General features: G+C 42.4%; 1 protein-coding gene across 1 annotated transcript in view; it reads right to left on the bottom strand.

The window, feature by feature from the left end:
- The window catches only part of rack1 (receptor for activated C kinase 1), a 30,181-nt gene extending 15,671 nt beyond the window's left edge, over positions 1 to 14,510 (bottom strand). Inside the window, exons 1-2 of the mRNA XM_034181275.1 lie at positions 14,286 to 14,510; positions 10,952 to 11,123 (exon numbers count right to left, since the gene is read on the bottom strand). Of these exons, the coding sequence (XP_034037166.1) occupies positions 10,952 to 11,123; positions 14,286 to 14,394 (281 nt within the window). The 5' untranslated portion in view covers positions 14,395 to 14,510. The remainder of the gene's footprint in view (positions 1 to 10,951; positions 11,124 to 14,285) is intronic.
- Positions 14,511 to 16,244: the final 1,734 nt, after the last annotated feature.

Genomic DNA, 16,244 nt, shown 5'->3' with positions numbered 1-16,244 from the left:
CATCATCTGTGAAGAGAACACCTCTCCAACATGCCAAACGGCAGCGAATGTGAGCATTTGCCCACTCAAATCGGTTACAACGACGAACTGGAGTCAGGTAGAGACCCAGATGAGGACGACGAGCATGCAGATGAGCAGTTTCTGACAGTTTGTGCAGAAATTCTTTGGTTATGCAAACCGATTGTTCCAGCAGCTGTCTGAGTGGCTGGTCTCAGACGATCTTGGAGGTGAACATGCTGGATGTGGAGGTCCTGGGCTGGTGTGGTTACACGTGGTCTGCGGTTGTGAGGCTGGTTGGATGTACTGCCAAATTCTCTGAAACGCCTTTGGAGACGGCTTATGGTAGAGAAATGAACATTCAATACACGAGCAACAGCTCTGGTTGACATTCCTGCTGTCAGCATGCCAATTGCATGCTCCCTCAAATCTTGCGACATCTGTGGCATTGTGCTGCGTGATAAAACTGCACCTTTCAGAGTGGCCTTTTATTGTGGGCAGTCTAAGGCACACCTGTGCACTAATCATGGTGTCTAATCAGCATCTTGATATGGCACACCTGTGAGGTGGGATGGATTATCTCAGCAAAGGAGATGTGCTCGCTATCACAGATTTAGACTGGTTTGTGAACAATATTTGAGAGAAATGGTGATATTGTATATGTGGAAAAAGTTTTAGATCTTTGAGTTCATCTCATACAAAATGGGAGCAAAACCAAAAGTGTTGCGTTTATATTTTTGTTGAGTATATTCAACCTTTTATTTGACCTGTCAATGATGATGTTGAAATAACAGAATTTGACATGGAAGTAGGACCTGGAATGATTTTCCTTTTAATTGTAAACCAAATTATGCATTAACTCAGAACAATTAAACTACATGAAATTTATGAAGACTTCAAAAACCACAGCTAAAGCTTGTAGAATATTTGGAAAATCACGGTAAAATATTAACATACCTTATAGTAAAAAGTCAGTTATATTCTTGTGTAACTTCATGCAGCCTAAATCCATTCAAAGCCACAATGTCTTTTTTACAATGAAAGAAAGTCTAGATTAGTGAAAAAAGTCACATAATCTTGTCTAAAATCCTGTTTGAACAGCAGAATGTTTATTTTCCAGGGACAGAAAAATTCTTACCGTGTTTTCCTGACAGGGCACAGTTCACTTTTCCCGTTTCTTTTATCTTTCAGGTGTGTTGATGAAGCCAGCGACGATTCCACAGATTCTTGTCCTTATAAGACTTTTTCAAACCGTCTTTCTCGCCATCTTCTCTCTGTGCGACGTCGGTCCGTGACACAGACATGCTGCACAATTCTTCTTTTAAAAACTTGAAAGCGCTAAAAGTTTGGGATGCCCACATGCTAAGTTTAGCTGTGGCGTCACATAGGAGCCACACAGCGTCGCCGCAGCAACCAACCAGTCCTGCTTTACGACAACTGTCGTAACAGCTACGCTTTGAGTGGCATTTTTCATCCATGAAACTCCGCGGATCCGAGGAAACTGATTTGTATCTGTGACACACACATCAGTGCCCGCGGACTTATAAAACTTACACGATGTCGGAAAAAAAAGAGAACGCATTGCTATAAGCATTTTAAAAACTCAGTAATGTTCACGATTATTGTTGAGTTTGTGTGCCAAATAAATTAATTCATTCATTAAAGAGTACATCACTAACACCCCGCCCCGCCTCCCCATGATGAAATCCGCGGAATCGAGCGGATACGCGGAGTTTTCACAGCCCTGTAAACCAGATGCAGTGCCTGTCATATTTCCCCACAAGAAGAAAAATCGTCCACGAGTAACTAGTGAAAATAGGACTAAAACACGCGAAAGAGTAGCAGACGCTCTCTTTCTCTGTCGGCATCGGCAAGCAGCCCCCACGCAGACACCACGTACAATGGCCAACTCTTCCTTGATCAGAGCGCTGATCTTCATTTCTGACAGTATTTTCAAAGTTCTCTTCCTCACACTGCAGATCACGCTCTGGTTCAAACTGAAAAGGGTGAACAGAGGAGCTCATCGTTGCTAATCGCCGCTAGTTGTAATGTAAACATGAGAAGCCCTGCAGCCGCTTGACGTCACTACCCAGAATGCATTGCGTTACAAACAACAATGGCGACCTACGTAGAAATAAAGTTTCTTAAAATATCATAAAACTTGACATTATTTTTGCAAATTTTGTCCCATAGTTATGTTACTAATATCACAACAAGTCATATAGAATAAACATGTATTTATAGTCGGGGTTCCTTTTAAATATTTCAGAATAAACACATTGAGGGGGCAGTTTTTCTAGAGCTTTTACTTCATTCAATACAAATTAAAATCTCAGGCCTGGTGCAAGGATCTGAATGTTTTTTTTTTTCTGTGGCCTGAGCTTAGTGAAGATGACCACCCACCCACATAAAAAAAAAAAAAAAAAGCAAACAGGCCGAGTAATTAGTACTTCGTTTGTGCCGTTAAAATTTTTGTTTGTGCTGCTATAGTTTGAGATATTACAAGTTTAATTTTTTCAAGATGAGGCTGAGGACATGCATGGCAAGGGAAGGTGAGCACTCTACCGCCACCTGCTGCTGCGCTCAGGTAATATCTGAATTTACAGGGCAGTGCCTCATGGCAGGGGCATGGGTTTACAATTTATTAAGGATGGATTTAATCTGGTTTGTTTTGGTAAAATAATTAATTGTATCCTTTTATATCATCTAAATTTGTTTAGTAAAGTTTGTTGATAAAAACATTCTGAATTGTTTTACCAAAACAAATCAGATTGCCCTCACTGCTGTGGCAAATTTAAAGTTTTTGAAGACAATGGAAAATCCAGTTTTCTGCCACTAATTAAATATAATGAGCTTTGAAAGCTAAAGCCATCTTGATACCCCCGTCACACTAGAGGCCGAACACCGTCCAAATGAAAGTTCGGCCCACATTCCAGAAGTGTCAACGTGCATTCGAGGGCGTCAGACAGCATTCTGAGAGCAGTCTATCTAAACAGTCGAGCAGATTCCTGTGACCACCCTGAATGTTTTGGACATGTTAAAAACAGTTGAGGTGGAAACATCTCGAACGGGGGCCGGAGTGCAGTCTGACCACAATCTAAATATTTGTATGGCATGAAAACAGCATTTGAAGCATTCTGGTTGCATTCAAGGAGCAGTTCAAAATGATCCACCATTTCAGATTCTGGCTGAATGTCCTGACTTTGCCTGAATGCATCATGAGCACACCTCAAATGCCGCTGGATTATATTCCAGCCACCTGCAATCGGCCCTCACTCGTACGGCAATGTTAAGTACCGTATTTTCCGGACTATAAGTCGCATCGGAGTATAAGTCGCACCAGCCACTTTATCCATTATAAAGAAAAACAAACCATAAATAAGTCGCACCGGAGTATAAGTCGCACCAGCCACTTTATCCATTATAAAGAAAAATAAACCATAAATAAGGTCCACTGGACTATAAGTCCCATGGACATACAGGTATGTTAACATCAAAAGTTCAGATGATAATATTGTGACGGCTACCGTTTTCGGATGCATATTTCACCAGTCGCAACTTGTAATCTGCAGAGTATGATTTTCTTTTTGGTGGCATTTTTTTCGGGCCTTCTCCGTTGTCTTATGTTATCAGTAACGTTAAAATTTTTATTTTTCTATGGTAGTCAGAAGTCGCAGGAACAGTTACACAAGCCTTGAGTGCCCTCTCGTGAGCTGCATTTTACCTACGGATATGTTTGTATTTTGCGGACCACATTGCGAGCCGAACAATGCAGCGCCTACCTGCGCAGCTCATGACCACCCAGCGGTGTCGATCCAGCTCCTTCCAAGTGGAGACGCTAATCCTCCGCCGTCGCTCAGTGCTCCCATGCAGCTCTCAGCGTCAACTCTGCTCACAGTGATATCCAAGGGTTGAAGCTGTCTTGTTAGCCGTCCCGGAATAAACACCATGTTCGTCTGCTTCAAACGCTTTTCACAATCATCGACGCCAGCTCCTTCCAAGTGCACACGCTAATCCTCCGCCGTCGCTCACCCAATGCTCCCACGCAGCTCTCAGCGTCAACTTTTATTTTTATTTTATTTTTTACCACTGTTGTCGTGCGTTACCTGTGCTGCTCCACAGCCTGTCTAGTGGATTTTTATTTTGTTTTTTGCCACCGTTGTCGTGCGTTGCCTGTGCTGCTCCGCAGCCTGTCTAGTGGATTTTTATTTTATTTTTTGCCGCCGTTGTCGTGCATTACCTGTGCTGCTCCACAGCCTGTCTAGTGGATTTTTATTTTATTTTCTACCACTGTTGTCGTGTGTTACCTGTGCTGCTCCACAGCCTGTCTAGTGGATTTTTATTTTATTTTCTACCACTGTTGTCGTGCGTTACCTGTGCTGCTCCACAGCCTGTCTAGTGGATTTTTATTTTATTTTTGCACCGTTGTCGTGCGTTCGCTGTTGCCGTGCGTTACTTGTGCTGCTTCATGGCCTGTCTGGTGCCTTAACTAAATCACTCCTTCTGCTGAATCACCTCAATTATTTACACATTATTCACTTTGCGTGTTTTTAGGAATCCACTAGGTTGCGTAGTTACTAGCTTTTAGCCGATTTAGCATGGCGGCTTCTCCTGTCTCTCCCGCACTTTTCTGCTCTGGTTGTGAAATGTTTAGTTGTTCCTCGGCTTCCTTTAGCAGTAACGGTACTTGTAATAAGTGCAGCTTATTCGTAGCTTTGGAGGCCAGGCTGGGCGAATTGGAGACTCGGCTCCGCACCGTGGAAAATTCTACAGCTAGCCAGGCCCCTGTAGTCGGTGCGGACCAAGGTGGCTTAGCCACCGTTAGTTCCCCCCTGGCGGATCCCGTGCAGTCGGGAAAGCAGGCCGACTGGGTGACTGTGAGGAGGAAGCGTAGCCCTAAACAGAAGCCCTGTGTACACCGTCAACCCGTGCACATCTCTAACCGTTTTTCCCCACTCGACGACACACTCGCCGAGGATCAAACTCTGGTTATTGGCGACTCTGTTTTGAGAAATGTGAAGTTAGCGACACCAGCAACCATTGTCAATTGTCTTCCGGGGGCCAGAGCAGGCGACATTGAAGGAAATTTGAAATTGCTGGCTAAGGCTAAGCGTAAATTTGGTAAGATTGTAATTCACGTCGGCAGTAATGACACTCGGTTACGCCAATCGGAGGTCACTAAAATTAACATTAAATCGGTGTGTAACTTTGCAAAAACAATGTCGGACTCTGTTGTTTTCTCTGGGCCCCTCCCCAATCAGACCGGGAGTGACATGTTTAGCCGCATGTTCTCCTTGAATTGCTGGCTGTCTGAGTGGTGTCCAAAAAATGAGGTGGGCTTCATTGATAATTGGCAAAGCTTCTGGGGAAAACCTGGTCTTGTTAGGAGAGACGGCATCCATCCCACTTTAGATGGAGCAGCTCTCATTTCTAGAAATCTGGCCAATTTTCTTGGACCCTCCAAACTGTGACTGTCTAGCGTTGGGACCAGGAGGCAGAGCTGTGGTCTTATACACCTTTCTGCAGCTTCTCTCCCCCTGCCATCCCCTCATTACCCCATCCCCGTAGAGACGGTGCCTGCTTCCAGACCACCAATAACCAGCAAAAATCTATTTAAGCAAAAAAATTCAAAAAGAAAAAATAATATAGCACCTTCAACTGCACCACAGACTAAAACAGTTAAATGTGGTCTATTAAACATTAGGTCTCTCTCTTCTAAGTCCCTGTTGGTAAATGATATAATAATTGATCAACGTATTGATTTATTCTGCCTAACAGAAACCTGGTTACAGCAGGATGAATATGTTAGTTTAAATGAGTCAACACCCCCGAGTCACACTAACTGTCAGAATGCTCGTAGTACGCGCCGGGGCGGAGGATTAGCAGCAATCTTCCATTCCAGCTTATTAATTAATCAAAAACCTAGACAGAGCTTTAATTCATTTGAAAGCTTGTCTCTTAGTCTTTTCCATCCAAATTGGAAGTCCCAAAAACCAGTTTTATTTGTTATTATCTATCGTCCACCTGGTCGTTACTGTGAGTTTCTCTGTGAATTTTCAGACCTTCTGTCTGACTTAGTGCTTAGCTCAGATAAGATAATTATAGTGGGCGATTTTAACATCCACACAGATGCTGAGAATGACAGCCTCAACACTGCATTTAATCTATTATTAGACTCTATTGGCTTTGCTCAAAAAGTAAATGAGTCCACCCACCACTTTAATCATATCTTAGATCTTGTTCTGACTTATGGTATGGAAATAGAAGACTTAACAGTATTCCCTGAAAACTCCCTTCTGTCTGATCATTTTTTAATAACATTTACATTTACCCTGATGGACTACCCTGCAGTGGGGAATAAGTTTCATTACACTAGAAGTCTTTCAGAAAGCGCTGTAACTAGGTTTAAGGATATGATTCCTTCTTTATGTTCTCTATTGTCATATACCAACACAGAGCAGAGTAGCTACCTAAACTCTGTAAGAGAGTTAGAGTATCTCGTCAATAGTATTACATCCTCATTGAAGACAACTTTGGATGCTGTAGCTCCTCTGAAAAAGAGAGCTTTAAATCAGAAGTGTCTGACTCCGTGGTATAACTCACAAACTCGTAGCTTAAAGCAGATAACCCGTAAGTTGGAGAGGAAATGGCGTCTCACTAATTTAGAAGATCTTCACTTAGCCTGGAAAAAAGAGTTTGTTGCTCTATAAAAAAGCCCTCCGTAAAGCTAGGACATCTTTCTACTCATCACTAATTGAAGAAAATAAGAACAACCTCAGGTTTCTTTTCAGCACTGTAGCCAGGCTGACAAAGAGTCAGAGCTCTATTGAGCTGAGTATTCCATTAACTTTAACTAGTAATGACTTCATGACTTTCTTTGCTAACAAAATTTTGACTATTAGAGAAAAAATTACTCATAACCATCCCAAAGATGTATCGTTATCTTTGGCTGCTTTCAGTGATGCCGGTATTTGGTTAGACTCTTTCTCTCCGATTGTTCTGTCTGAGTTATTTTCATTAGTTACTTCATCCAAACCATCAACATGTTTATTAGACCCCATTCCTGCCAGGCTGCTTAAGGAAGTCCTACCATTATTTAATGCTTCAATCTTAAATATGATCAACTTATCTTTGTTAGTTGGCTATGTACCACAGGCTTTTAAGGTGGCAGTAATTAAACCATTACTTAAAAAGCCATCACTTGACCCAGCTATTTTAGCTAATTATAGGCCAATCTCCAACCTTCCTTTTCTCTCAAAGATTCTTGAGAGGGTAGTTGTAAAACAGCTAACTGATCACCTGCAGAGGAATGGTCTATTTGAAGAGGTTCAGTCAGGTTTTAGAATTCATCATAGTACAGAAACAGCATTAGTGAAGGTTACAAATGATCTTCTTATGGCTTCGGACAGTGGACTTATCTCTGTGCTTGTTCTGTTGGACCTCAGTGCTGCTTTTGATACTGTTGACCATAAAATTTTATTACAGAGATTAGAGCATGTCATAGGTATTAAAGGCACTGCGCTGCGGTGGTTTGAATCATATTTGTCTAATAGATTACAGTTTGTTCATGTAAATGGGGAATCTTCTTCACAGACTAAAGTTAATTATGGAGTTCCACAAGGTTCTGTGCTAGGACCAATTTTATTCACTTTATACATGCTTCCCTTAGGCAGTATTATTAGACGGTATTGCTTAAATTTTCATTGTTACGCAGATGATACCCAGCTTTATCTATCCATGAAGCCAGAGGACACACACCAATTAGCTAAACTGCAGGATTGTCTTACAGACATAAAGACATGGATGACCTCTATTTCCTGCTTTTAAACTCAGATAAAACTGAAGTTATTGTACTTGGCCCCACAAATCTTAGAAGCATGGTGTCTAACCAGATCTTTACTCTGGATGGCATTTCCCTGACCTCTAGTAATACTGTGAGAAATCTTGGAGTCATTTTTGATCAGGATATGTCATTCAAAGCGCATATTAAACAAATATGTAGGACTGCCTTTTTGCATTTACGCAATATCTCTAAAATCAGAAAGGTCTTGTCTCAGAGTGATGCTGAAAAACTAATTCATGCATTTATTTCCTCTAGGCTGGACTATTGTAATTCTTTATTATCAGGTTGTCCTAAAAGTTCCCTAAAAAGCCTTCAGTTAATTCAAAATGCTGCAGCTAGAGTACTGACAGGGACTAGCAGGAGAGAGCATATCTCACCCGTGTTGGCCTCTCTTCATTGGCTTCCTGTTAATTCTAGAATAGAATTTAAAATTCTTCTTCTTACTTATAAGGTTTTGAATAATCAGGTCCCATCTTATCTTAGGGACCTCGTAGTACCATATCACCCTAATAGAGCGCTTCGCTCTCAGACTGCAGGCTTACTTGTAGTTCCTAGGGTTTGTAAGAGTAGAATGGGAGGCAGAGCCTTCAGCTTTCAGGCTCCTCTCCTGTGGAACCAGCTCCCAATTCAGATCAGGGAGACAGATACCCTCTCTACTTTTAAGATTAGGCTTAAAACTTTCCTTTTCGCTAAGGCTTATAGTTAGGGCTGGATCGGGTGACCCTGGACTATCCCTTGGTTATGCTGCTTTAGACGTAGACTGTGGGGGGGTTCCCATGATGCACTGTTTCTTTCTCTTTTTGCTCTGTATGCATCACTCCGCATTTAATCATTAGTGATCGATCTCTGCCCCCCTCCACAGCATGTCTTTTTCCTGGTTCTTTCCCTCAGCCCCAACCAGTCTCAGCAGAAGACTGCCCCTCCCTGAGCCTGGTTCTGCTGGAGGTTTCTTCCTGTTAAGAGGGAGTTTTTCCTTCCCACTGTTGCCAAGTGCTTGCTCACAGGGGGTCGTTTTGACCGTTGGGGTTTTTCATAATTATTGTATGGCCTTGCCTTACAATATAAAGCGCCTTGGGGCAACTGTTTGTTGTGATTTGGCGCTATATAAAAAAAAAGTTGATTGATTGATTGATTGAACTTAAACACTCTGCTCACATTGATATCCAAGGGTTGAAGCTGTTCTGTTCGCCAAGCCGGAATAACAGCAAGCACCGAGTTCGTCAGCTTCACACGCTGTGGGTGAGGTGAGGAATACGCATCCCAAGTTCTGTTCTCTGATTGGTTATCGCGACCAGCGTGAACTATAGGATGGCCGTCATACTACAGTGCCCATGATGCACTGCATTTCCTTTTCCGGTGGCCATTTTAAAACATAGATCGACTCTGTCACGTAAAATTGTTTTGTTACAGTAAATTAATTGAGATCCTACCGGTATATTTTTCATTTATAAGTCGCACCGGAGTATAGGTCGCACCCCCGGCCAAAACATGTAAAAAAGTGCGACTTATAGTCCGGAAAATACGGTACATTCTTCATATTCTTACTGCATTCTGACAGCTATCTGGGTACTCCTAATGCGTTCCACCTACATTTGCACTGCATTCACATAAGAAAACAAAAAAAAGGCAACATTTCGACTGCGTGGTCTTCTGCAGGCAGTTTTTTAGTCAAGAAATAGCTTTTGGGAGCTTTATACGAGTGTGCAGATTTTTCGCTCTTTGTCTGCAATTCTTGATTATCCTGCACCTGGCCTAATATAGGATTGGATGTGCGCACAACTACAGTTTTTCCCAAAATAAACAAACAAACCAAGAATCAAGTTTATTTGTGGTTCTAAATACTTTTAAGGTGGTTTTACTCACTTTTTTTTGCCACTCCCACAATTTTTTTGTTTTCAAAACTTTTTTAAAAAGATCTATTAACAAACATTAAACAAACAGTTAATATAAAGAGATAGAAAATAAACTGCACAAAAGTAAAGGGATTCTTTAACATTTTCTTAAAAAATCCCTTAGCGTGGCACCAGTTGAAATTGACTTTTTCAGACTTCTAAGCTCGTCATTCACTACATCTGTAAGCAAAGCTATTTCTTGATTGTATAATATGTTGCTTCAGGCCAAAAATGGGAGCACTTTACATATAAAGGACAAATGGGAATGTGATGCGGGAATAAACATAACTACAGAAGACTGGGAGAAAGTATGCCACTTCCAATGATCCTCCACCAACTCCCCGATGTGGAGGGAACACTGTCGGAATAATGTCAGATATTTTAGGTCACCCTACCAGGGCAAATATAACGATACAAACCCTGGGTGTTGGAGACAATGTGGCTCAACAGAAGCAAACCATTACCACATATTCTGGGACTGCCCCAAACTGAATCAGATTTTTGCAGATTAATCATTTGCTCACAGAACGTGGCTGATGAAACCACCTCTAATCGCTCCTAGAATCACAGAGGAATTTTCTACAGCTGCAATTTTCATTGTGTGCTTCATGATGTAGAGAGAGCATTTGGAATCGTCTATAAGGTAATTATTTATAATATTCATATTGTAATGGCTTGGTAAAACAGTTGCATTTTCACTCATTTTCATTGAGTATCCGTAAAATCATGTTTATTATAGATTTAACTCGTCATAACCATTCGGATGCGCTGACGCAGTGACACACACTGTTTTTGAATAGATTGCGCAATGTCCACATGTGTGGTTCACAAAATCAGTGTCACAGAAATTGAACATTTCAAAATGTTCTTTGCGCACTTGCACGCACAGCTCACACACAGTTTACGAGTTAACTCTCTGGCAGGCCAGAAACCCGCTTTTTGAGCATGTGCATTGGCCAAGTTAAATTGCTACTTTTAATCAACACTGTTCCCATGCCCGCAGCGACTATCAAGTCCAGTTTTCAGGAAGAACCACTAAATGTTTTTTTTTTTTCTTTAGTACCCTTAAAGTATACAGACCTGGATTATCTTAGGGAGTAGCAAGGGTCTGCAGGATCAGGACTGAGAGAACCCAATTTCAAAAAACTCTTGGGAAAAACATGTCAGCTTCATGTAAACATCTGACAAAGCACAAAGAACTATGCACTTCTATACTTACTTAACAAGGTCCCACAGGCGGAGGGCCCCATCCCAGGAACCAGAGAGGGCAAACTGTCCATCAGAAGAGATGACGACATCAGTCAGAAAGTGTTCGTGGCCCTTCAAGGAGCGTTGGGGGATTCCGTAATTTGTTTCATCACGGGTGAGCTTCCACATGATGATACGTTTGTCTGTAAAACACAAACATGGAGTTTTGATACTTACATATTCATCAAAATTAACTTTTTTTTCCTGTTGAGAGAAAACTTCGAACTCAGCAAGGTGTAAAAGCTGCCCAAGCCAAAAGCCATTGTCTAGTTGTGTTTAAGAGAGAAGAAACATGCCTTTTCTAGCATTTAGAGCAATAAACTGAAGAAATTTCAAGGGACTTTCAAGAGATTTGTGAAAATTAATTAGCAACGTTAGAGTGCATATTTCCATTATTTCTTCTGAATCAATGTGTGGCCAATCAACTTCCTCTGTGGGCAATTAAAACAGACACCAATTTTTAAACAGAACCCAGGGAGCATTCATTTTGTCTGTTGTTGGTGTCACCCTGCAGCACGTTTTTGCCATTTGATAAAGACAACCATATTTGCTTGAAACAGGCATGCTGCTAATGGCCTAAATGCACGCACAGGCATGACGTATTTCTGGTGAAATCTCAGGATAGTTGGAAACATCAACCCATTGTAAGAGTGGTATGCTACCAAAGCACCAGTTGCCCAAACAATCTAAATTGCTTTTTATTTTCTTAATTTTTTAGCCATTTGATATACATCTACATACGAGGTCTGCGAGAAAAGAAACCAACAGTTTTATTTTTTTTAAAAACTATATGGATTTTAATCAAGTGTGATTACATCAGCCAAGCTTGAACCCTCGTGGGCATGCGAGAGTTTTTTCACGCCTGTCTGTGACATCATTCGCCTGTGAGCACGCCTTGTGGAAGGAGTGGTCCAGCCCCCTCGTCGGATTTTCATTGTCTGAGAAGTTGCTGAGAGACTGGCGCTGTGCTTGATCAAAATTTTTTCAAAAACTGTGAGGCACATCCAAGTGGACACCATTCGAGAAATTCAGCTGGTTTTCGGTGAAAAATTTTAACGGATGATGAGAGATTTTGGATTGTTTCTATCGCTGTAAGGACTTCCCACGGAGCGGGACGTCGCGCAGCGCTCCAAGGCGACGTCGTCATCCTGTTTCAAGCTGGAAACCTCCAAATTTAAGCTTCTGTTGACCCAGGACGTCGTGAGAGAACAGAGAACTTTCAGAAGAGGTCGGAATCAGCAGTTTATCCGGACATTCCACTGTTAAAGGAGATTTTTTTTTTAATGAAAGACATGCGGACAGATTGGTGCGTTGGCTCGCAGCCGGCGCGGCGCGCCCACCACAGGAAAAACACCTCCGTTGGAAGCCTTAAGGACAAGCTGGAACATGCCCTGCTGTTAAACAATTTCTCAGATACTCAAGTGAAAGCCACCAAAAGCCGCCTAGATTTTACAAATGGTTAACACGGAGGTGTTTTTCCTGTGGCGGGCGCGCTGTGCCGGCTGCGAGCCGACACGCCAATCCGTCCGCACGTCTTTCATTAAAAAAAATCTCCTTTAACAGTGGAATGTCCGGATAAACTGCTGATTCTGACCTCTTCTGAAAGTTCTCTGTTCTCTCACGACGTCCTGGGTCAACAGAGGCTTAAATTTGGAGGTTTTCAGCTTGAAACAGGATGACGACGTCGCCTCGGAGCGCGACGTCCCGCTCCGTGGGAAGTCCTTACAGCGATAGAAACAATCCAAAATCTCTCATCAGCCATTAAAATTTTCACCAAAAACCAGCTGAATTTCTCGAATGGTGTCTACTCGGATGTACCTCAGTTTTTGAAAAAATTTTGATCAAGCACAGCGCCAGTCTCTCAGCAACTTCTCAGACAATGAAAATCCGATGAGGGGGCTGGACCACTCCTTCCACAAGGCATGCTCACAGGTGAATGACGTCACCGACAGGTGTGAAAAAACTCTCGCATGTCCAGGAGGGTTCAAGCTTGGCTGATGTAATCACACGTGATTCAAACCCATATGGTTTTTAAAAAAAAATAATAAGGTCGGATACTTTTCTAACAGACCTCGCAATACTACAACAAAGTGTAAACATATAAGTGTAATTTCAAAGATGGGAGGACAGCACTTTTAGCCACCACTGCTGTGTGCTGTAATTCACTGCGTCTGCTATATGGAACTCTTCTCAGTTCCCATATGCTTCCAAAGACAAGGATCCTAAGTGGTTTGATGCAGATGTCTGAGAAACAGAGCCGTCTTAATTCTGAAAGTTTGTGCATTAACCGACGTGCCAAAAGGCATTATGGGAAATGATATTTTCTGAGTTTCTGGTTGATCACTCCCCCGCCATCAAAATGCATAGATCACTGCCATCGACGGGATGGGAGTGTGAATAGTGACCTACGTATTTGTGAACCTCTGAAAAATGCGTAACTGAGCAAAACAATGAATGCGTGTGATCAGTGATCCACAAATGCAGATTCATACTTCACAAACAGAATTTTTAGTTTTGCAAATGCTTTTTTTTAACAAATGAAAAAAAGCGATACATTTACAAAGAAACATTTATTTGTAAAATCCAACACGTCACAAATCAGAAATTTGTGTTTGTGGATAGCAAAACAAAGACTATTTGTACGGCTACACTAAAATATGTAATGAGAACTTTTTTTAGCTGAATGGGAACTGATGTTAACAAAATGGGGTAAAACGTAACGAAATGGAGCAGACTGACCCACTGGCTGAAATTTCATCTCTTGAACACCAGATGGCGCAACTGTCCCGAGTACGTGTACTAAGCGCATCTCGCAAAAACAAACGCCAATTACACAAAAGTACTCATTTGGAGTTAGTCCGCACCATTTCGTTAAATTTTACCCCATTTAGGTCTATTTCGTATCTGGCCCTCATTTGTAGATCACCCTCTGTGCATTTGCAGGTAGTAGAGGCAAATTTAACTCCACATGGTTGGGCTAACAGCTCTGCAAACGTAAATAAAAATAAATACGCAACGTTTCTTTGCCGTGTCACTGAAGCGACCCACGTTAATTGTTGTGGTTTAAAGGTGAGGCCAACTATTAGCTAACAAAGCTAAGCGGTGACGACGCACTTTACGGAAAGCCTCGCAGTTCTGTAACTTAAAAGAAAAACAAAACAAACAACCCTCAACACCTCCAATGACATGTTGAAGTCTGGATGTTTAAGTAGCGTAGGCCATTTGCTTAAATTCCAGCAGCGGGACAGCAGCGCAGCGGGTTCGGGTGAACGCCATGTTGGCAGAGCCGGCGAAAGAAGTCTTACCACGGGACGCAGACAGAATCATGTCAGGATACGACGGTGTAGTGGCGATTTGGGTGACCCATCCATTGTGCCCTTTCAGGGTCCCCCTCACTGTCATTTGCTCAGTCATTTTGACGACTTTTGCTGCTGCCTTTAACAAGGATGGATGTGGATATTTTTAAGGTCGGCGTTACTCTAGGCCCTCATCGCAGCTGGGCACAGAAGGAAAAGGAAGTTCATACCCGGATGTAAAAGCTATGAGGCGGCGAGCCAACCATAGATATAAAAACTAGAGCGGACATGCAGACGCAGGCCGAAGACCGTTGCCATCTTTTGAGGGTACAAATGTGCATGGCTGTGACAGAAGCTTCATCCCGATCATAAGTCAGTTATTTAAACATAATTAATTTTCAGAACATAACGATTCCCTTCAGGAACCCAGACCTTTTCCCCCTCTATATATGTCATGTAAAATATGAACAGAATGGTTCAATCAATCATTGAAAAACAGGTCCATTAAAGTGAATGAATGAATGAATGGATTTATTCGGCACACACACAAATCCGAAAGAACAGAAACATACCAATAATATGAATGTTATATAAACAAACCTGTGAGTCCGAAAGGGTGTGGGCAGAAGCAAAGATTATCAACGCCCACCCCTGCTAGAATGAGTCCAACAATTACAACAGTCATAACAACATATACACAAATTCACAACACACTACATATCAACACAGACATACACTTCAATATTCAAGTACATTTCAATTCATGTATAAGTATGTTATGTATAAAGCGCCAAATCACAACAAACTTGGCCCAAGTCATTCCATGTTAACCCTGCCGACCCCCAGAGCAAGCACTAGGCAACTGTGGTGAGGAAAAACTCCCTCTTAAGAAGAAACCTCAAGCAGACCAGGCTCTAGGGGGTGACCCTCTGCTTGGGCCGTGCATATACGAGGGCTGTCAATAAAGTTACGGTCCTTTTTATTTTTTTCAAAAACTATATGGATTTCATTCATATGTTTTTACGTCAGACATGCTTGAACCCTCGTGCGCATGCGTGAGTTTTTCCACGCCTGTCGGTGACGTCATTCGCCTGTGAGCACTCCTTGTGGGAGGAGTCGTCCAGCCCCTCGTCGGAATTCCTTTGTCTGAGAAGTTGCTGAGAGACTGGCGCGTTGTTTGATCAAAATTTTTTCTAAACCTGTGAGACACATCGAAGTGGACACGGTTCGAAAAATTAAGCTGGTTTTCAGTGAAAATTTTAACGGCTGATGAGAGATTTTGAGGTGATTCTGTCGCTTTAAGGACTTTTCACGGTGCGAGACGTCGCGCTGCGCTCTCAGGCGTCGTCGTCAGCCTGTTCAAGCTGAAAACCTCCACATTTCAGGCTCTATTGATCCAGGACGTCGTGAGAGAACAGAGAAGTTTCAGAAGAAGTCGGTTTCAGCATTTTATCCGGATATTCCACTGTTAAAGGAGATTTTTTTAATGAAAGACGTGCGGACGGGTCCGCGCGTCGGGACGCAGCCGCCGCGACGCTCCGCCACAGGAAAAACACCTCTGTTGAAAGCCTTAAGGACAAGTTGGAACATGTCCTGCCTGTTAAACAATTTCTCATATACTCACTCCACTGAAAGCCATCAAAAGCCGCCTGGATTTTACAAATGGTTATCAACACGGAGGTGTTTTTCCTGTGCCGCCGCACCGCGTCGGCTGCGTCCCGACGCGCGGACCCGTCCGCACGTCTTTCATTAAAAAAAATCTCCTTTAACAGTGGAATATCCGGATAAAATGCTGAAACCGACTTCTTCTGAAACTTCTCTGTTCTCTCACGACGTCCTGGATCAATAGAGCCTGAAATGTGGAGGTTTTCAGCTTGAACAGGCTGATGACGGCGCCTGAGAGCGCTGCGCGACGTCTCACACCGTGAAAAGTCCTTAAAGCGACAGAATCACCTCAAAATCTCTCAT

Source organism: Thalassophryne amazonica, chromosome 11, assembly GCF_902500255.1.
Source record: "Thalassophryne amazonica chromosome 11, fThaAma1.1, whole genome shotgun sequence".
Lineage (NCBI taxonomy): Eukaryota > Metazoa > Chordata > Actinopteri > Batrachoidiformes > Batrachoididae > Thalassophryne > Thalassophryne amazonica.
This window is presented reverse-complemented; position numbering and strand designations above follow the sequence as displayed.